Source organism: Sturnus vulgaris, chromosome 5 (assembly GCF_052056855.1).
Source record: "Sturnus vulgaris isolate bStuVul1 chromosome 5, bStuVul1.hap1, whole genome shotgun sequence".
NCBI lineage: Eukaryota > Metazoa > Chordata > Aves > Passeriformes > Sturnidae > Sturnus > Sturnus vulgaris.
Window position 1 is genome coordinate 27,138,625 of NC_142247.1, and position 20,577 is coordinate 27,159,201.

At 48.1% G+C, this 20,577-nt stretch overlaps 2 protein-coding genes across 2 annotated transcripts; one reads left to right on the forward strand and one right to left on the reverse strand.

The window, feature by feature from the left end:
• Positions 1 to 7,728: 7,728 nt before the first annotated feature.
• On the forward strand, positions 7,729 to 11,140 carry LOC148223605 (cell cycle regulator of non-homologous end joining-like). Its single transcript, XM_088165154.1, has 3 exons — positions 7,729 to 10,130; positions 10,223 to 10,289; positions 10,636 to 11,140. Exons 1-3 carry the CDS (start codon positions 10,000 to 10,002, stop codon positions 10,855 to 10,857), a joined length of 420 nt encoding a protein of 139 aa, XP_088021280.1. The 5' UTR covers positions 7,729 to 9,999; the 3' UTR covers positions 10,858 to 11,140.
• Positions 11,141 to 11,767: 627 nt separating this feature from the next.
• LOC148223606 (transmembrane protein 140-like) lies at positions 11,768 to 17,615 on the reverse strand. The gene is given in 4 exon segments (XM_088165153.1): positions 11,768 to 13,349; positions 13,352 to 13,879; positions 14,617 to 14,730; positions 17,453 to 17,615. Coding segments are annotated over 2 exon segments (594 nt in total). The 5' UTR covers positions 13,857 to 13,879; positions 14,617 to 14,730; positions 17,453 to 17,615; the 3' UTR covers positions 11,768 to 13,260.
• Positions 17,616 to 20,577: the final 2,962 nt, after the last annotated feature.

The window sequence follows — 20,577 nt, forward strand, 5'->3', positions numbered from 1 at the left end:
TGGTGGATGGAGACAGAAATCCTGCAGCAAATGAAGCCCAGCAGTCCAGAGCTGCTGATCTGAAATTGGAGGAGGAAGCCTTGGGGCTGAACATGGCCATCTATCTAGCACTGGGGCTGATGGCTGGGAACCTGAGGAATAAGAGACTCCTGAGGCAAGACTTCTGTTCCAGTGAGGCAACATGCTTTGGCAGGAGGCTTGTTTGTTCTCCCAAGATGGGGGGTGATGCAGTTTGGCAACATGCTATTCCTTTTTCTGTCATTCAGGGAGAAAAAGTGTATATAATTTTGATCTGGTGTTCAATCAACTCCTTAGCTGATCTGAGCATCACAAGTGAAGCTGTTGTTTCACTGCCATGGGGAGAAGGCAGAAGCAGGTCCTTCAAAACGATCCTTGCTTTCCCACTGGGGTACTGTTTGCTGGGGTAACCAGGATGAATGCCAGAGTGGGTCTGCTCCATCATGCCAGGGCATTTCTCCCTGAAGCCACTGTCCCCATAGAGGGGCGGCTGTTCCCACACCAGCCCATCGTGTGACCTGACATTGCTTCCACTGGGCACACACCTTCCTTTTTTGACCTTTCTCCCCAGGGGGAGAGCTCTGTTCAGCCAAGCTGGTCTGCTGCCTCATCTGTTTGACCTCCACCATTTTGGAATTGCCAGCTAGTGTGCCCTTAGAAGGCGCTAGTTAAAACATTTAAATGTTTAAAAGACACCATTTGGGAATATGTTTTTTGGAGTGTGGCATCTCACTGGCCAGAGCTGGGTGCCTGATTGTTACCTGTGGCAGAAACACTTTTCAGTGTTCCCTGAGGAGCCCCATGTCTCCTCGCAGCAGGGTCTCAGTCTCTGCTGCTTTTATTGCCTCCTGGGATGCCATAGCTGCCAAAAGGGAGACGTCCAGTCAAAATTTGACTCCAGACTTGCCCTTGGTCCCTGCTGAGCTTCTGATTCTGGAGGCTTCCTTCCACACCTTTGCCTGCCTCCCTAGCAAGTAGTTCCTCAGCCTTCTCCTTCCAATACTTGTGCAGGGAAGATTGTTCCTGAAGGCTGGGCAGGATGCAGTATGCCTTTCCATTCTCCTTCCTAGGCACATTTTACAGGTGTGCTCTGACTGCCTCTTGGACTTCCAATGCCAAAGTCTATCTGATGATGGAGTGGTTGGGAAGGAAAATCTGCTGGGGATGGGGTAAGCAGGGGAATGATCATCAGCATGTCTCATGGAGAAAGAATGGGAAGGGAGAGGAGAAAGAGAGCAGGGCTTCTACCTGTGTGTGCCTGGAGGTAGGAGAGACTGGATGGAGTGTTTGGGCTGCTGGGTTCTGTTTTCTGTGGATGGGAAAGAAGAGCACGTTCCAGGAGCCAACTTCTGCTGAATTCCTGTGTGAGCATTGGTTCCTGGAATTGTTTCCTGAAATAGGCATCATTTTTAGCATACATTAAGACGGTTTTCATGGCTTTAAAGTGGAATTAACTGCTCTGCAGTTCTTGATTTCTCATGATGCAGTTAAAGCAAACACTCAGCAGTTTAGTAATATTAGCAATCACAAGGAAAGCATGAGATGAACTAAGACTGTCCAAAACTTTTTGCTTATTTTAGCCTCGCGTTTTTAAAGTAAACTACTGTACCTTATCCCACGTATGATTTTGTTGGATAATACTCCAAGAGTCTGGCTAAAAAACACAGAAACAAATTATGAAGAGCTGGGATATTTATTTATTTGTTTGTTAAACTTCCTCTAAGCACTACCAATTTCAGGAAAGCCTAGAAGAATGTGATCTGTTATGTTTCTCCCCTTGGGTAGGGTACAAAACATCTAGGAATGAAATCTACAGCTGGGGGTGGAAGTACCAAGCCTGCAAAAACATTTAAAGGGACGTTCTTTATTAATCTCCTCTTTGGCAGGCAAGCTCTTACTGGTCCTAACACTGCAATATAGTCAACTGTACTTAAACTTACTTACTTACTTATTGTACTTATTGTACCATACTTAACTGTGCTTGAACTCAACTGGACTGCCTGTCCCAGAGAAGAGAATTGCTGTAATAATTTAATTAATTACTGTAATTACAGCTGTAGTGAGCTGTGCCCAGACTTAGAGGCTGGGAGAAGGGGACTCCCTTTTCACTTCATCTCTCCCTGCATCCTGTGGGTGGCTGATATGTCTCTTTTCTCAAGACTGGGCCTCCAGTGCCTTGGCTGGTGTGACACTGCACCGATGGCAGGTGAGGGCCACATGTCCAAATCAGTGCTGCAGGCCAGGCCCCTGGGCTGTCTCTGTCAGCATGACCTGACCCAGCAGATGTGTCTCCCCAGCTAGACATGGGCCAGGTTGGCTGCAGCTGCTTTAGTGCTGCACTGCAAGCACCTCCCCTCACAGAACCACTGGGTGAGGTCCATGATCAGCAGGCGAGAGGAACCAGGTCTGACAGTGTATGGGCTGGTGTGTCCCTTGGGAAACAAAGAAATTTTAGACACCATTTATTAAAACATTTTTAAACACCTTTTATTCTAAGTAAGAGGTGGCTTTTACCATGGATATAGAATTTCATTATTAATACTAAGGCCAATGAGCTCCGTATTATAAAGGCATGATCATAGTGTATTAATGTGATGAAGACAATTTTAAATTACAGAAAAATGAGCTCTTCCAAATGCTGGGACTGAGGGAAATCCCAGCCAAAGAACTCCATACCTATCTCTGTGGAACGTACTCTTTACTGAGGTTTGAGATTATAGAATTAAATGGCTTTTGGTATTTAAAGAATTAAACAAGACTATAATGTTTACTTTTTTTTTCACTGTCTCAGGTACCTGAAATATTTTACATTGAGTATCAGTGCCTTGAGTCAGTGAAACCGAAGTGCCTTGAGTTTCTGAAAAAGAATCGAAACAGGAATGAATTATTACTAACAAGTTCCCAAAGACTGTTTGACAAAAAGGTATTATCTATCAGTCAGCCACTTTAGGGGCTGTTCAGGGAGTGTACACCAGGCTGGGACAGGGGAACCTTGGTAAGAGTTCAATAACTAATGGGAAAACATTTATCATGTAAAGGCTGGTATTTTTCTTTTGGTGACAAAATTGTGTAAAGTTAGAGTGATTAAATTAAATAGGCATATATGTGTCTCTGGTCAGAAAAAAACCCAAACAGACACAGCATGTTCCTCCTTGGATGAAAAATATGAGTCCTTTTGCATTTATGACTTCTGTTCTTAGCAATGCTGTGAAAATGTTGTCCTAATATTTTAGGTTGGTTGTTTTTGTTTTTTTTATTTTTCCACTGTCTTGGTATCCATTTTGATTCATAAGGGAATATTACAGTTACAAATTGAAAAAGCCTCAACAAACCAAACCAACAATTGCCAATAAACACGACAGTCACAATGCCAGAAGGAGTACATGTAAGAAAGCTGTTCAAGGTTGAATCCCTTATGCAGTTCTTTCCAGTAAATATTTAAGAACCTGGATACAAACAATTGTATCATATTAACAAAGGAGCTCACTTCCTACCCAATATGACTTGTTTATTTTTAGTGTGGGAACCTGGACAGCTATGCTTTCTCAGCAGTGTCAATTGCTACCGCTCTGTTTTTCATATGTTCGGGCTTCTGAAAAGAGGAATTGGCATGAAATGCAAAAAGCTCAAGAAATGCTGGTCTACTTCTTGAACCACTGGAAGCATTAAAAAAGCAGTCAGCATTATAGAATTTATAGGCATAAAAGGAATATTACGCTTCAAAATATCAACGTGACTTTTTTCCAAAAAACAGGAGTTTGCTTTCTCTCGGCAGCAATAACAGTGCTCCTATTTTACAGCTTGTGGCCATATAATTTTCTAGGCTGAACATCAGCCAAGTATTGTTGAGGGCTAAATACAGCTTCAGGATGAATTTCTATCATAAATTCTATTGCAGCTGTGATATTCCTTGCTGTTCACCTTTTGTCAAATGCCTTTAGCAACTTTCATCAAGGATCAACAGCAGAACTTCTGGTTAAGTCTTTTGATCTAATAAATTAGCTTACTCGATGAAGTAGCTCCACATGGGAAAATGCACATAATCATGAGAGGAAGAGAATCAAGAAGATTCTTGAAGGTTTTGTGATCCATTTGATAAACTGTTGTTCCTTACTTTACAGAGTAACAGCATCACCCTGACATGTTTTGCTTCTGACACCCAGCAAAAGGACTTCATTAATTGCATGAAAGATATGTGAATGCAATCCATACAGTTTCATTGCATGAAAGATATCATCACTTATATTTTAGCATCAAAATGACAGAAGAGGACCTAGTGAAGCTCGACCTGACAAAGAGTTTTGCAATGCATACTGGTGTTTATAGGTCTTGGCAAGCATAGCATACAGGGTCAGGCTCTTAGGTGGCCAAAGTAGTGTTCAGTCCTGAACATCTCCTCCTCTGCTAAATTTTCCCTTTTTCTCTTGTTTATTTACAGTGTTTATGTCACAAACAGGAAGCAACTATTTACAGGAACTATTATTTTTGGCTAAGTTTCATCCCCAAGCTTTCTAAAAGACATTCACACACAAGAGTTTGCTTTGCATATCTATGGGAAACCTCTTGAGTAATAGTATGTCAATCACAGGCAACGAAGAAGCAAACAGCAAGTAAACAAGGAGAAAAACATGCTTCATCCCTTTTTTTCTCAGCCAAACGAGTAAATATAGGTTACAGGAAAACAAAATGTCTCTTTGTCCTCGTGTGAAATCAGTCTTTTAAATCTGAGGCTACATTTGAGCTTAGATGTAGGCAGTGGGCCCTTAGTGACACTGTGATGAGTCTTCTGCGTGTGTGAGAGGAGGACACAGCTCCTGAGCGCTCTGAACTGGGTGTTGCAGAATATGACTGGCACAAAGTCCATGAGCGTGATCCTTCTTGTGCTTAACGCCAGTGTCCTCCCCATGCTGACCTGTGACTGCTTGCTCAGCTGTACTTCAGAAGCTGACAGGTGAAAGCCACCTTCTTTGGAGCAAAAACTGCCTTCTGGATGATCAGGGTTAAGCTACAGGGAAAATGAATATTTCTGGTCTGCACTGCTCATTTGACCTCGTTCTCTGACGGTGCGTCACAATCATAGAACCATCACAGAATCACGGAGTGGTCTGGGTTGGAAGAGACCTTAAAGATCACCTGGTTCCAACTCTCCTGCTGTGGCCAGGGATAACTCCCACTAGACCAGGTTGCTCCAAGAACCATCCAGCCTGCCTTGAACACTTCCAGGGATAAAGCATCAACAGCTTCTCTGGCCAACTGGTTCTGGTGAATCTTCATCCTCGTAGTGAAGCATTTTTCCCTAATGTCTAATCTAAATTTATTCACGTGTCTTTTTATTTCTTTGCATTTCAGCACCAGTTGTGTAGCTCAGATCTTGATTCCTGTACTATGGACATCTTAAATTTGATGAGACAGATCCAACCTATTAATATTTCCCCAAAAACGAAACGTACAAATGTTTTATTCCCTAATAAATTATCACGTTAGGGCCACAACTCTTCATAACACACAGTGCTCACCTCTGTAAAATCACCTGGACTTCTCATCTCCCAGTCACTCACAGTCTACACAGGAGGAGCTGATCGTGTCTAATAGATGTACTGTTTGGTCAGCATACAGATCCTTGCTCTGCTGTCATTTACCCTGGACTTTGAACTTACCCTTTACTTTTAACTACTTTGGCTGAAAGCAATCAGCACAGTGTCTTCCATGATTAATGAAATAAGGTTTACACAAAACAAAATAATACACTTTTTATTGTGCCTGGATTGATCTGCAAATTGTAAGGCTGCAGAAAAGAAGTGTATTGATTTAAGTGATGCAATAGGGCAAGCTCTGTATCACCAATTTTTTTTCTCCTCTAAAAGGCCACCTGGTGTAGATACAGTTCTTTGCTTCTTCCAGTGAACTGCCTAATAAGGTTTGACTGTAAGGTTTCTGTGCAATCTCACCCTGCCCCATGCAGTCTGCAGAGAGTGGCTGAAAAGGTATAAATAGTTGGAGCTGTCTTGGATCTTGTCTGCAAATCCTACTGTTGGTGACAACTGTTTCCTCGATAGTCCATGTGAGGATGACCTTTCTCTGCCCCTGAGATCACCACGTTTGAGATCTGGGATTCACAGGGAAGCAGATCATTGACCATTTTGCATAAATCTCATCGGCAGCTCCCTGCTGTGTTTGTAATAAACACTTCCATTTCTGCTGTTCCTCACGCTTCAGCAGTAGAGGTGTGGCTCAGGGACGGACCTTGGCTGAGGAGTTAAGCAAGTTCTCACCATAGTCCTGCATGCAGTGTGGAAGGACACATAGACAGTAGTGCTTGAGGAGGGCAGGGCTTATCTTTGCCTGGATAGAAGGCACTCTTACAGCCTTTGCAGCCTGTGTTTTATTAATACAGCCACTTAGATATGGATGTTAAAATGCCATCTTCTGTTTGTGAGGAATACCCATCATTTTGCTTAAAAGCAAAAAAGGCGACTGTACTTGCATCCCAGTTAATTTCATTATAGGCTTTTGTTATCTCTTTTTCTCCTCCTAGTTTATTCAGTGGAATATCCATAAAAGTGGCTTGAAGGTGTCTGAGTATGACCTTCCCAGGGAAGCTACAGGTCCTTTTGTTCTGTCCGGGTACAGTGGCTACAAGCAAGTCCAGTTCCCACGAGGACGGCTTTTTGCTTTTGACTCTGAGGGCAATTACATGTTGACATGTTCTTCTAGTGGGGGAGTAATTTTTAAGGTAAGTGTGAGAAGTGATGGGGAGTACTCTTTAAGTATCCATACAAGCTGCTGTTAATTACAAGGGTGCAGCAGCAGCCACTGGAAGTTCTTAAGCAGCATATATCCCTCCTTGCTCTGTCAGAGTTGCTGCTCAGTTTCACACAGTGTGCATTTAGGAGTGTGTGGTGTACAGCAAGTGTTTGCGTCCTATGTGTGTAGCTGGAGCTCCTTCTTAAAGCTTAGTTTTTAGTGTCCAAGTGCCTAGGACAAAGTTTTAAGTACTTTTTAAATATAGGATTGTTGATTGGTGCTTGTGTTCAGTCTGTCTTCTGTTCCTGCTGATTCTGTGTTAGACCCAGCCTGATTCTCTTCCCTTACTGTGCACTGAAATGAAATGAAGGGTAAGGCTGAATGGTTCCGGGTGCCCAAATTTCTGTGTTTCTGTAACAAATGTTACTGATCACATGCCCATGCTCTTGCAAGGCAGATTAGGTGGAATTTTCACTTTGCATCTGGGGCACTCGGAGCACCTGAACTAACATGAGCTGTCGCTTAGGCTTATGTGCTTCTCATCAGTGTATGCCCTTAGCCTGCCTTGTTCAATTACTGCAGTTCAGCTGATGTCAAAAGTTGAGCTGCTTGAGAACACTTCTGTAGTGAGACTGGAACCTTTCTTTCACGTGTGTGTAAGTCAGTGTCTCTCTGATTTTCTGCTTACATATGCATGCTCGTAGAGATACAGAGTCTCTATCAGGCTTTTGCTTGCCATGTTGGGTGCATTGCCCCCAGTGCAGGAAGTTACGTCCTTAAAATCTTGTGCTTTCCTTCTTTTTAGTTAAATGGTGAGGAAAAGGTTCTGGAGAGCTGCCTTTCCCTGGGAGGACACCGAGCTCCTGTTGTCACAGTGGACTGGAGCACAGCCATGGACTGCGGGACCTGCCTCACTGCTTCTATGGATGGGAAAATTAAATTAACAACCTTACTGGCTCAAAAGTCTTAGCGTGGACAATACTGAAGGGGGAAAGAGCAACAGACTTGACAAAACCAGTGTTAACTCACAGGGACAAACTGCATGAGAGAAAAGGCAAAGTCCCTCTTCTCATTGTAGCTTTTGCCTCTTGATAAATACATTTGCCAAACCACTGTGCAACAGAATGCCAGTATGGGACTGGATCAGTGGCAGCAGTGAAAAAGAAGTCTCCACTGATCCATTGTGGCAGCTGGACTTCCCTCTGTTAGGGAGTCTTGAGTAGCACGTGGCTAAAAGGCTGTGGCCATGTCAGGGTTCTGCAGAAGAAGGTGAGGCTGGAGGAAGCAAGCATGAGGCAGCACAGTGCATGACAATAAGATGACTCCAACTGGAAAGGCTGATGAGAAACCAGAGTATTCTTTGGGTATGACATTTGTTGTTATCATTTTGTTTGTTTTTATTTGTTTATTTTTTTTCCATAAAAAGAAAATATTCCCTTGCATTTGAACTCTATGCTTTGTTCAGCAGTTGCTGCAAAACATGGAGGGTGGTGAGGGCAGTGATGTCCAAGTCTCCTGCATGCAAAAAAAGCTCTTGTGTTTTCATCAGATGCTTCCAGCACCACACCTGCACACCAGGGTGAACCAAACATCCAGGAGAAAAACCAGCTGCGTTCCCTTATATGCACTGCATTAACTTGCCATAGGTATCTGCCATCAGCCAGAGCAGAAATCCTGAGTCAGACTTTGAAATACTCGTGTTGGAGTTCAGAACCTACATAATGCCTAGGGGCTGCCTGATGGTGGATAGGTGAAGGGAGGCCAAGATCAGTCTGTCCCTGTATAGGGCTGTCTCTCCCCCTAAGCCCCCCAACATCAGGGCAAGTGCTGTGCTCAGGTATTGCATAATCTTTGAATGGACTAAGCAGATATATTTCATCTGCTTCCACATTGCCATGGAGCTTTCTGCTGCTTATGTCCTTGGCTTGTATGAGGTGTTTATGGCACTGTTGTTCCTTGGCATAGCATGCACTGCTGGAAAATGAACAGCCATTCATGAACCATATGGGTAGCCCTACTCACAGACAGCTGTTCAGGAGCAACAACGCTGGATACTGAAGTCCTCACTACAGGAATCTTCATGCTCCAGGTACTTGTTGTCCGTGGAGTAACTTGCTCCTGCTAACGACACTCATCTGATAACCCCAGGGACTAATTTCAAGGGACTCCAAGACTAACGGGTCCTCTGCCAGAATGACATCTAAGTAGAGGGTTTCCACCTCAGTGGGATGTGATACTAATGGTGCTGCTGTTCTTCATGCCAGTCTGAGCTAATTTCTCCTCTGCTCCGGTACTGACTTCAGGAATTCCCAGGGTTAGTCTGAGAGTTTAGAGAGCTCTCAAATGGGAGCCTTTGTTGGCCTCTCAAATGGCAAGAAAGATCGTGGCTGTATTCCAAGCCCTGCAGGGTTGACTACATTGCATAGATGTTTTGGAATTTGGAATTACAATATTCTTGAATAGTCTGGGTTGGAAGTGACCTAAAGCTCTTCTAGTTCCAACTTTCTGCTATGGGCACCATCACCTTCCACTAGCCCAGGTGGTCCAAAGCCCCATTCAGCCTGGCCTTGACCACTACCACGGATGTTACTCTCTTCCAAATGTTATCTTCCACTCCTCACTGAGGATTTGTTGAGATTTCTGGGAGAGAGACTACTTTCAGGTTTGCTTCAGAAGTAGGTCTGAAAGCGAAACAAAAACCCTCATACAGGGAAAGAAGCATAAACAACAAGCGCCAGCGTAAGGCTGCTATGCAAAATGATGCATTAGCACAGCATGGATACTATGCTAGAAGCTCGGAGGGAAGGAATGATCACGTTGTTTGCTAGAACAATGCTCAACATTGTTGCTTTATTCCCGGAGGGGCTTTGACTCCATCCTTGGCCCAGGCTCCCCTCTCTCCTCGCTTCCCGGCACGGGTCCCGCCGCTCCGGCCGAGCGCTGCTGCCGGGCCCTGCGCTCCCCGCGGGACCGTACCGCAGCGCTCCGGGGGCTGGCTCGCGTCGTTCCGAACGTGGCGTCTGCTCCGCAGCTGGCCCAGAGCCACGTTTGCTCCTTGAAGGGCTATGGAGGGACGCGCGGCCTCGCTGACCGCCCGCCTGCCAGATCAAACACGAGGCCCTGTCGTGGCTCGGCTTTCCGGGCGGCTCGGGGCCGCTCTTCCAGCTCCCTTCGCTCCCGGTCGGCGGGGAAGCAGCGTGGGCGTGCCGGGCGGAAGGCGGCACCGCCCCCGTGGGCATGGCGGCGGGCGGGCGGCAGAGGCAGCGGCAGCTGCCGGCCTGGATGGGGGCGGCGGGGGACGAGCGGGCGGCGGCGGCCCCGTCCCCCAGGGCCCGGAGGCGGCGGGCGGCGGCGGCGGCGGGGCGCAGGTAGCGCCGCTGGGGCGGGGCAGGGCTGGGGCGGCGGGCGGGAGGGCGAGCCCCGGCGCTGCCCGCGCTGAGCGTCCCTGTGCACTGCCCAGGCCGGCGGCGCTGTACTGCATGAACGAGGCGGAGCTGCTGGAGGTGGCCCTGGCGGTCCTGGCCGAGGTGAGCCGGGACCTCCGGGGGCGGGGACGCGGCCCTGGCCGCAGCCGAGCAGGGCCGGCGGCTGGGCTGCGGAGGGCGGCAGTCAACGCTGCTGCCCGCGGCTCTCTGGGCGGGTCGGAAGGCGCTGCCGGGTGCCGCACGGCTTTCCCGGGCCCGTCCCACGTGTCCCAGCAGCGCCGGTGCCTTTGCAGCCTGCCGGGCGCTGCAGAGCAGAGCCGCGGGCCCGGGGCCTGGCGAGGCGTGGCTCACGGGGATGCTGGGCTGCCCTGCTGCTCCTTGGGGTGCTGCCGGCGCGAAGTCACGCACGGCCGGCGCTTGTTGTTTTCCCTGTGGTCATAATCTACAGTGCGAGGAAGGTGAAGAGCAGGCCCGGTTCCGGAGCGAAGAGGAGCAGGAGCTCCCGCCAACACCAAACGAAGCTCCTGGAAGCACGGCCAAGGATGGAGGCAGCGACCACGGTCCGACACTTCCACCCCGTCCTGGTGCTGGTGCTGTCGCAGAGAGGACAGGCGGGGAGGACTCTGAGGACGACGTCCTGAAATACGTCAGGGAGATCTTTTTCAGCTAACATCTCCTCTCTTGACTTGCCAGGAGAAGAGGGCACAGTGGGGAGGGTGTTTCCTCCCGCGGCCCAGAGAACGGTGGGAGAAGGGCCTGGAGGGGGCTGTGCATCCATCTGCTGTGTTGGTGCCCTGTGTAGGGTACCCATGAAGGCCAGAGAGGAAAGGAAGGAGGTACTCAGTTCCCCCACTCTATGCTGAGCTCAGTGCGATTTGGCTCCAGATTAGGATGTGTTCGTTTCAGTTTCACATTTGAGAGCACGGACAGAATAAAGAGGACATTCGGGTTTCTGTGGGTATCCCTTTGGTGGGTCGGTGTTGGGCATGGAGGGGAGCAGGGAGCTGCTGATCCGGAAGACCTTTGCTGGCAGAGCTACATGGTCATGGCTCAGCCTTGGGGGCTCCCTTGTCCTTGTGGTCCCTCTGTCACAGCTGCAGTGGGGCCTGGCAGCCTGTTCCCATTGGGCCTGGTGCTGAATTTGCCTCCGGACTCCAGCAGCCCTCGCAATGCTGGGAAGATGTGCCAGAGCAGACAGGCAGGGACCAGGACTGCCCTGAGGGGGCTGTCCCTGTGGCAGCGTGCATGGGGGTTTAGGAAGGGTTGAAGAGGACTGAGTATCCTCTTCCCAGTCCAAAAAGGGGACGAACAAACCACGTGAGGCCAGGTGTGAGAGCATGTATTGAAATGAAGAAGCAGTCAAATCAGCATCACCAGCCTCATCCCCACCAAGGCTGAAGCAAGAGAGAAAACAGACCCTGATGTCCCTTGAAACAAATTCACTCAACAGCAAAGGACATCACTGTTTGTCCTGGTTTAGGGCAAATATGGGAGGAAACCTCTGAATGGGGTTCCTCTAGGAACAGATTCAAGAAATCCCTCCCCGGTTTCCTGGTTCGGGAAAAATATTTCCTTGGAGAGAAGTGGAAGAAAACTGTTTATTTAACAGGCAAATCCCTTCCCAGCACCAAAATGAACACTACTAAACAGCAAAACCTCTGGCTACTCCACAGAGATGAGAGATTCAGAAGAGTCCTTTCCGTGGGCTGCAGCCCGGCTCACTCAGTCTGCTCTCAGTCCCTCTGGTGCTGGGAAATGCCGTGGCCCAGGCCAGGCATGGTGGGTCACAGGTGTGAGCTCCCGGTGCTCTTCTGGGTTTTCAGTCCAGAGCAGTTCGAACAATTCCATGAAAAAGGAAAAAAACCCCACAGTCCAGGGAACTTCTTTGCCTCAGCTAGCCAGAAAATATAATCAAAAGCAAAGGAGAGCTCTGTCTTGCTCTCCACTGCAGACAACACAGTCTGTGTGTAGGATGCGGGGAGCCAGTGCAGTCTCTGATAACAAACTCTGCACCTCTTTTCTCCCCCTTCACTCCTGGAACCAGTCTTAAAGCTGCAGAACTCAATATTCAACACCAACAGAGCAGACGATTTGGGGATACAAGCATGATAAAGTTCCCCCAAGACATTGTTAAACAGGCATTCTTTATTTGCATAAGTTCTCCCAGCCACTGGAGGAATTAATGCAGTTTCTAGTTACAAGGCAGTTACATATTCACTACACAGACAAATCAATAACATGAAAGGCCTGTTTTGAAAAATGATGATACCGAGAGAAGTTAACTATTTCAGTCTTTCCTGCCACCTAGTGTCCTTCAGGGGTTATTACAACCCCTTCAGGGGTTTTGGTGGTCGTTTAATCGTCTTCATCACTTGTCCTTTTATTGCACTTTCTTAATTGGTGCGTGTTCAGTCTGTTACCTTGTTTTCAAACTACAAAACAGGTTCTTTCTGGTGTTATTTCTCTGTTGTCCTAGACGGCTTTCTTTACAGCCTTGATGGTGGCTTGTTGATTGGCTGCTTAGTTATTTTAAGTGATTTATATCCTGTTGCCTTACAAAGAAATTACCTATTCGGTTCCATTTTCCTCAACATTTGTTAGTTCCTAGTTAAACATAATCTGCAAATCCTGTTTTTAAAGTCCCTTTATCTTTGTTATATAGTACAGGAAAAGGTAATAACAGCATTTTGTTAGTTAATTATGGATTAATCACATACTGTATGATAGTGGCAACTATTTTACTTCAACTACATATGGGCAGAGGGTTGTGTCCACTGTGTGCTGGTTCTGCTACCTTCACTGCTCTTTGGGGCCCAGAAGTGCTGTCACTTTGATGCTGTACCCCACATTGAGGGGTGTTACATGCTGTTGTACCTGGGAAGCTTCTGTGCTGTGCTATGGCTCTTAGTGTCTGCTACCAGCTTAATACAGGATTGCTGCACACAGCAATGTGCCAGAGCATGGCTTGACATGAGCCTTTGGACTGGGAATCAGATTTTTGCTAGGGAGTAAAGCTGTTTTTGGATTACTATTTTAAATCATGTTACTAATAGCTCTTGCATCTTCTTCACTGTCAAATCTTAGTGGTCAGGACCTCCTCTTCAGTTACATGACTTTGACATCTTTGTGTGTACTTGGCCCAGCTGAGGTACACGGTAGCATAAGAATCTCGAGCTGTAGCAGAGCCAGTGTCCCAAGCAGTGCCAGGAAGCCTCCAGTGAAATCAGACAAACAAATCCACCACCGGGTTTTTAAAATTAATATAAACAGGCCTGCAGACAGGACTATCATCTTGATGAGGGCTATGATGCAGATGCTCTTACATTCCATTCTCTCCCCAGTGTAATTCATAAATAAAATATAAGTGAAGTGGAAGAGAATGACGACCAGGCAGGAATACACACAAACCCTGGCTAGTGCTATTTCTAATAGACTGATGCCCATTGCCTGTAGCTGCTTGTTGTCCAGGCACTGCAGCTCCGCAGCTGTGTCATTCCACAGGCAGAAGTTGTAAAAGCCAATGCGTTTGTCAGGGAGGTTCACCAGGTTTCCGGCTTCATACCCCAGTGCATAGGACATCAAGGCAATGGTCCCAAAATTCAGCACATAGAGCAGGTACCTCTGTTGCAGTAGACCCATCCTGGTTCCTGCAGGCTCTCTTGCTACCATGGTAAAAACTGTTGTGGGGATGCCTGTTGCAAAACACGAAGTTGTTGCCTCTTATGGCACCCTTCCCAAGATGGGCTCTGAGCCTTTTGGCTGGGGTCTAGGGACTCCCCTGGCAAGTAGAACAGGAGTGTCTCAGTCCTGCCTAGGACTGTGGTGCACATGTGTTACTGGGTTGGGGGGGTGCATTTGATGCACTTTTGGTCACAGCAAATGTGGCTTAATGATCTCCCATGTGTGGACCAGTCGTGGGAGGAGAGTATGACTCAGCCCCACACATGCCCTTTGCAGCATGGTCTGACTGGAAAAGAGGCATTTGTCAGCAAACTCCAGGGACAGGAGGACTATTCTGGGATAATGCCTTTCTTTCTGTTATTTCAGACAAGGACATCCCTTGTGATCTTTGGACTACTGAGTAAAGTGCAGACATGACAGGATCTGAACTGCAGGGCTCCTCTTGCCTCCCTACTCTTGTCCCATAGCTCTGGGGCACCCAGTGCCATTGATACAACCCATTTCCAGCATCTGAGCTCAACATGCAGGTCTTTGCATGCCTGTAGATTGCTAAGTGCAGCAGGACTGAATACCTGCAGCTCTGCTACCCACTGAGGCTGGCAGACATGGTGCTCCTCTGTCTGGGTTGCCTGGGGCCCAGTGTCCTACACAGACAGACAGGTGCCCAGCTCAGAGAGGCACCCTGGATGCACCTGCAGCCACTCACCTTCCTTTGAGGGCCAGGGACATGGGTACTACTGAGACACACCTGTGACTGCTGTCCACTTTGCTCCTCTCTCAGAGTGGGTGGCAAACCCGACTCTGCTCCTCTCCCCGGAATGTGTACTGTGCTGAGTGCTGTCTTGCAGGCTTCTGCTTCACGCTGAAAAACAGGGAAGTGGCATCAGGAAAGGGTATCACTGGCTGCAGAGCCACATGGCATTGAAGCACTGTCCACCCAGGTCTGCAAAGAGGCATAAACACAGAGGCCTTGGCTTCAAGCCCAGCCTCAGGCTTGAGGCTTTGCAAAGAAGTCTTCCTCCTTCTGACAAGCTTTATCTGCTGAGAATCATTTACCACTTTCCTTCAAGAAGTTCACATTGGCCCTGCTGTCCCCTTCCACTGCCTATTACGCAGTGCTATGTCATTCTTCAATGCTGTGTGGGCCATTTACTTAGGAATTGGACCTTGAGTCCCTTCCAGTTCAGAACAGTTGGTGAATCTATGATATGCTGGATGTCCTCCTAGTTCATCACCAACTAGATTAGGTGGATTAGGTACAGCCTCTCAGTTTTTAGAGCGCCAGGAGAGATTCCACTCAATTTGTACTCAGTGCCTGGTGGCGGTGCTGGTGGTCAGAGACCTTTCAGCATCCCCTTCCCACTCCTCCTCTGTCTCTGGAAACTTGGAAGTGAGGCACCTCTGATTAATGAGCACAAAGATGAAGCTTCTCAGTCCCAAATTTCTCCCAGCAGCAGCACACACACACAGCATAGAAGGGGGCAGGTCACAGCATCAGACACCAACCTGTCCACTTGCCTGGTCACTTTTCCCTCACTTCTTGTGGTGTCCCTTGGAGGGCTTCTTCACAACAGGCTTCTGGAGAGACTGGAATGTCACATGGAGGACATGCATTTTTCTGAATTGGCAAGGAAGACACAAGTAACCAGGAAAATATCTATGCTTGGGCACAGAGTGTGCTGCAGAATGAGAGCTCCAGCAGATGTAATTTCACCATAGTTTGTCTTGCCGCTAGTATTGCCCCTTGGTTTGTCTGTCTTACACATGGTCTCTTGCACCCAAACATTGCTGCTTTTCATCTCCCTTTTCCATCACACCTCACACCACTCACTGTTCTCTGTGCTGTCCTCTGTGCTCCCAGAGCTCAGAGGAAGAGCAGGCTGCACTTGGAAGGAGCTCTTGGCTGGCTGACCAGGTCTCCAGGGATTTCTGTTAGACCTCAGGGCTGGGACCACTACAGCTCAGCCTACTCCTGCCCGCCCAGGAAGCTCTGCTGTTGTATTGACCAGTTTCCTAAGGAAGGCAGGCTTGTAGAAATGTGACATTTTGTTCAATCATCTCACACTCACTGCCTCGGTATCCATGAAATAGAAAAGCTATTAAAAATTGTCCTAGTTGCAGAAGTTTACTAGAGAGGGGACAGAGAATTAAATGGCTATCATATTTGTGCTAACATATGGCAGGGATGGAGGCCAGCCACCTCCGAGACCCTGTGCTGCTGTGTGATCTCTGCATGTAAGGGGATGTGGGGAAAGCCCATGGTATATCTGCCTTCTCCTCTGCTTTGAGGCTCATGTGTGTAAGGACATCTTTTCCCAGTGATGTCCCTCTTCACTGCCAAATTGTTGGCATCTTTGCCTCCTGCTGCCTCTTCTGCCCAGCCCAACCCAGTAGGTAAATCCCTGTCCCTATGTGTGACTGACAGGACCAGAAACATCCTGGGATGGCCCTGTGCCAGCTGGATAGAGAACTCGTGACTGGCCTGGAGGCAGTGAAGGCTGAGACCTGTCACCCTGCCACAGTGCAGCCACAGATAGGACATTTGTGAGCTCTGCAGCTCATCACTGAGGCGGGTTTGGCAGCAGTCTGGCTGAGAAGCAAGGGACAAACAGGAAAGAGCTCTCACCAGTGTACAGCTTGGGTTTTTCATGACAGAGGCGGCCTCACTGCCTCTAAGGAGGTGCCTGTGCCTTTGGATGGGAGACTCCGTGTCTCTTCCTCAAAGGTGCAAGAAAGAGGAACCTGAACACGGCACAGCGAGCCCCAGCCCGGATTCAGCCTCCTTGTTCCTGGACTGGCATTGATGGAAACACTGGGTTTCACCGCAGGAAAGCTCTGTGTCTCAGGCTCCCCAGTAGAGAGAGGCCCCATCGAATGGCTCAGGAGCTCCCTGAGGTCTTTGTGTGGGAGATAAGGCTCTTAGGGATCCTCTGTGCTTTTGGGACTGCACACCCTTTCCTCTGCTGCTCAAAGGCAGATGGGCAACCTTCCCAAGCTGGGGCTGTGCCTTCCTCCAGCCAGCGACTGGCAGAGCTCCTCTGTAAGGGGACAGGAAGGCACCCAGCTGTGGCACAGGATCTGGCCTCTGTGCAGGGATGAGCATTCGTGTGGATGCTACTGCAGTGAGTGCAAAGGGGTGAGGCAATGGGCATTTCCTTTTGCACTGAACAGCCCCCCCAGACAACGTGACTTTCTTGCATCCCTTCTCCCTGGCTGCTGAGGAGAGAAATGCTCTACAAGAATAATGGGAAAGTGTCAAGCTTTGGACATGACACTTCTCCTCCATGTCATCTGGCCCTTCACTTCCTCCCCACTTCAGCTATCCGATTTGTCTTTCCCCCTGAGGCAGGCTTAGTTGCAGAGAAACCATGGGTGAAGAAAGGTCACCGACAAGCTAAGGATTGCTGGTAAACAGAAACCAACCAGCGGCAAATGGAACGGACTGTGGGGGAACTGCCCTTAAAGCGTCTTACAGCAGGGAAGGACCCTGCAAGACATCTGCACCCTGCAACACACTTCTCCTGGCAGTTCTCCCCAATGCCAGTGACATTAAAAAAGTGGGGGTGTCAGAGGAGGATACTTACGGGCTGCCCATCTGGGTGGGTGTGGAGCTGAAAGGCGCTGGAGAGGGCTGTGGTGCTGTTGTAGGAGCCAAGCGAGTTTGTGGCTGCTGCCGGTGCTGTTCTGGCTGGTGTCTGTCACCACAGCCTGTTTTATCATGTCCAGATATCTGTTATCTGATTTCTTGTTTGGGTCTGAGGGCGTGCTCTTTCCTGATACGGAGTCACCTGCATATGACCAAGAAAACAAGCCAAGCCCAGCCCCACAATGAGCCAGGCTCAGGCTTGCGTTTCCTTTCATTCTTTTGCTGTTCTAACCAGCACAAATAACTGGATGGGCTAAGCTCACCCAGACTGTTGTGCTATTATTAGAGTAGCTTGGGTGTCCATGAGGGCTTGGATGAATTTGTTTAGTTTTGTTTTGACACTCCTATAGAGGTGACTGACGGTCACCTCAGCACGGATCTCGGTGCCTCAGCATTGCTGGAGTTCGATGGCAACATGGCCCTTCTTGCACTTTGGACACTGATCCTTCTCCTTCTGCTTCCCAGACGTTTCCCAAGTTCCCTCGCCTGCAGCCACCGTGCTTATGTAGGCACAGTGCAAGGTGCCTGCTGCTACAGGGAGCCACTGAAACTTCGACTTATGTAAGGGGCAAAAGTCTCCTTTGCTGTAGTCGTCCTGGGCAGATGTGGAACAGTTTGTCCTAGTTTGTGGTGGGTGTGTTAGCCGGGCAGTGTGCTGAGGGTTGATGCATGTGGGACACTTAGCTGTGAAGCCGTTCATGGATTTTCACCTAGAAATTCCATATTTAGGCATGGTGTAGAAATCTCCATGTGGTACATGTGTTGTGAGCCTGTAATACTGGCACTCGCATTGAAGAGTGCCAAGTAAGTGAAAAGAAATATGGGAGGAAGTCCTAAGAGAAGCTCAGTGGACAGAGACATCATGTAAGTGGCGATGGGGGGATGCCTTTCTATGTGCCTCTGTGTATGGAATTACTTTAGCATGGAGAGGGACAAAGGTCTGGAACAAGGGCGTTCAGATCATGGGTGGCTTAGGCAGCGGTTCTGGTGGATGGAGACAGAAATCCTGCAGCAAATGAAGCCCAGCAGTCCAGAGCTGCTGATCTGAAATTGGAGGAGGAAGCCTTGGGGCTGAACATGGCCATCTATCTAGCACTGGGGCTGATGGCTGGGAACCTGAGGAATAAGAGACTCCTGAGGCAAGACTTCTGTTCCAGTGAGGCAACATGCTTTGGCAGGAGGCTTGTTTGTTCTCCCAAGATGGGGGGTGATGCAGTTTGGCAACATGCTATTCATTTTTCTGTCATTCAGGGAGAAAAAGTGTATATAATTTTGATCTGGTGTTCAATCAACTCCTTAGCTGATCTGAGCATCACAAGTGAAGCTGTTGTTTCACTGCCATGGGGAGAAGGCAGAAGCAGGTCCTTCAAAACGATCCTTGCTTTCCCACTGGGGTACTGTTTGCTGGGGTAACCAGGATGAATGCCAGAGTGGGTCTGCTCCATCATGCCAGGGCATTTCTCCCTGAAGCCACTGTCCCCATAGAGGGGCGGCTGTTCCCACACCAGCCCATCGTGTGACCTGACATTGCTTCCACTGGGCACACACCTTCCTTTTTTGACCTTTCTCCCCAGGGGGAGAGCTCTGTTCAGCCAAGCTGGTCTGCTGCCTCATCTGTTTGACCTCCACCATTTTGGAATTGCCAGCTAGTGTGCCCTTAGAAGGCGCTAGTTAAAACATTTAAATGTTTAAAAGACACCATTTGGGAATATGTTTTTTGGAGTGTGGCATCTCACTGGCCAGAGCTGGGTGCCTGATTGTTACCTGTGGCAGAAACACTTTTCAGTGTTCCCTGAGGAGCCCCATGTCTCCTCGCAGCAGGGTCTCAGTCTCTGCTGATTTTATTGCCTCCTGGGATGTCATAGCTGCCAAAAGGGAGACGTCCAGTCAAAATTTGACTCCAGACTTGCCCTTGGTCCCTGCTGAGCTTCTGATTCTGGAGGCTTCCTTCCACACCTTTGCCTGCCTCCCTAGCAAGTAGTTCCTCAGCCTTCTCCTTCCAATACTTGTGCAAGGAAGATTGTTCCTGAAGGCTGGGCAGGATGCAGTATGCCTTTCCATTCTCCTTCCTAGGCACATTTTACAGGTGTGCTCTGACTGCCTCTTGGACTTCCAATGCCAAAGTCTATCTGATGATGGAGTGGTTGGGAAGGAAAATCTGCTGGGGATGGGGTAAGCAGGGGAATGATCATCAGCATGTCTCATGGAGAAAGAATGGGAAGGGAGAGGAGAAAGAGAGCAGGGCTTCTACCTGTGTGTGCCTGGAGGTAGGAGAGACTGGATGGAGTGTTTGGGCTGCTGGGTTCTGTTTTCTGTGGATGGGAAAAAAGAGCACGTTCCAGGAGCCAACTTCTGCTGAATTCCTGTGTGAGCTTTGGTTCCTGAAATAGGCATAATTTTTAGCATACATTAAGAAGGTTTTCATGGCTTTAAAGCAAACACTCAGCAGTTTAGTAATATTAGCAATCACAAGGAAAGCATGAGATGAACTAAGACTGTCCAAAACTTTTTGCTTATTTTAGCCTCGCATTTTTAAAGTAAACTACTGTACCTTATCCCACGTATGATTTTGTTGGATAATACTCCAAGAGTCTGGCTATAAAACACAGAAACAAATTATGAAGAGCTGGGATATTTATTTATTTGTTTGTTAAACTTCCTCTAAGCACTACCAATTTCAGGAAAGCCTAGAAGAATGTGATCTGTTATGTTTCTCCCCTTGGGTAGGGTACAAAACATCTAGGAATGAAATCTACAGCTGGGGGTGGAAGTACCAAGCCTGCAAAAACATTTAAAGGGACATTCTTTATTAATCTCCTCTTTGGCAGGCAAGCTCTTACTGATCCTAACACTGCAATATAGTCAACTGTACTTAAACGTACTTACTTACTTATTGTACTTATTGTACCATACTTAACTGTGCTTGAACTCAACTGGACTGCCTGTCCCAGAGAAGAGAATTGCTGTAATAATTTAATTAATTACTGTAATTACAGCTGTAGTGAGCTGTGCCCAGACTTAGAGGCTAGGAGAAGGGGACTCCCTTTTCACTTCATCTCTCCC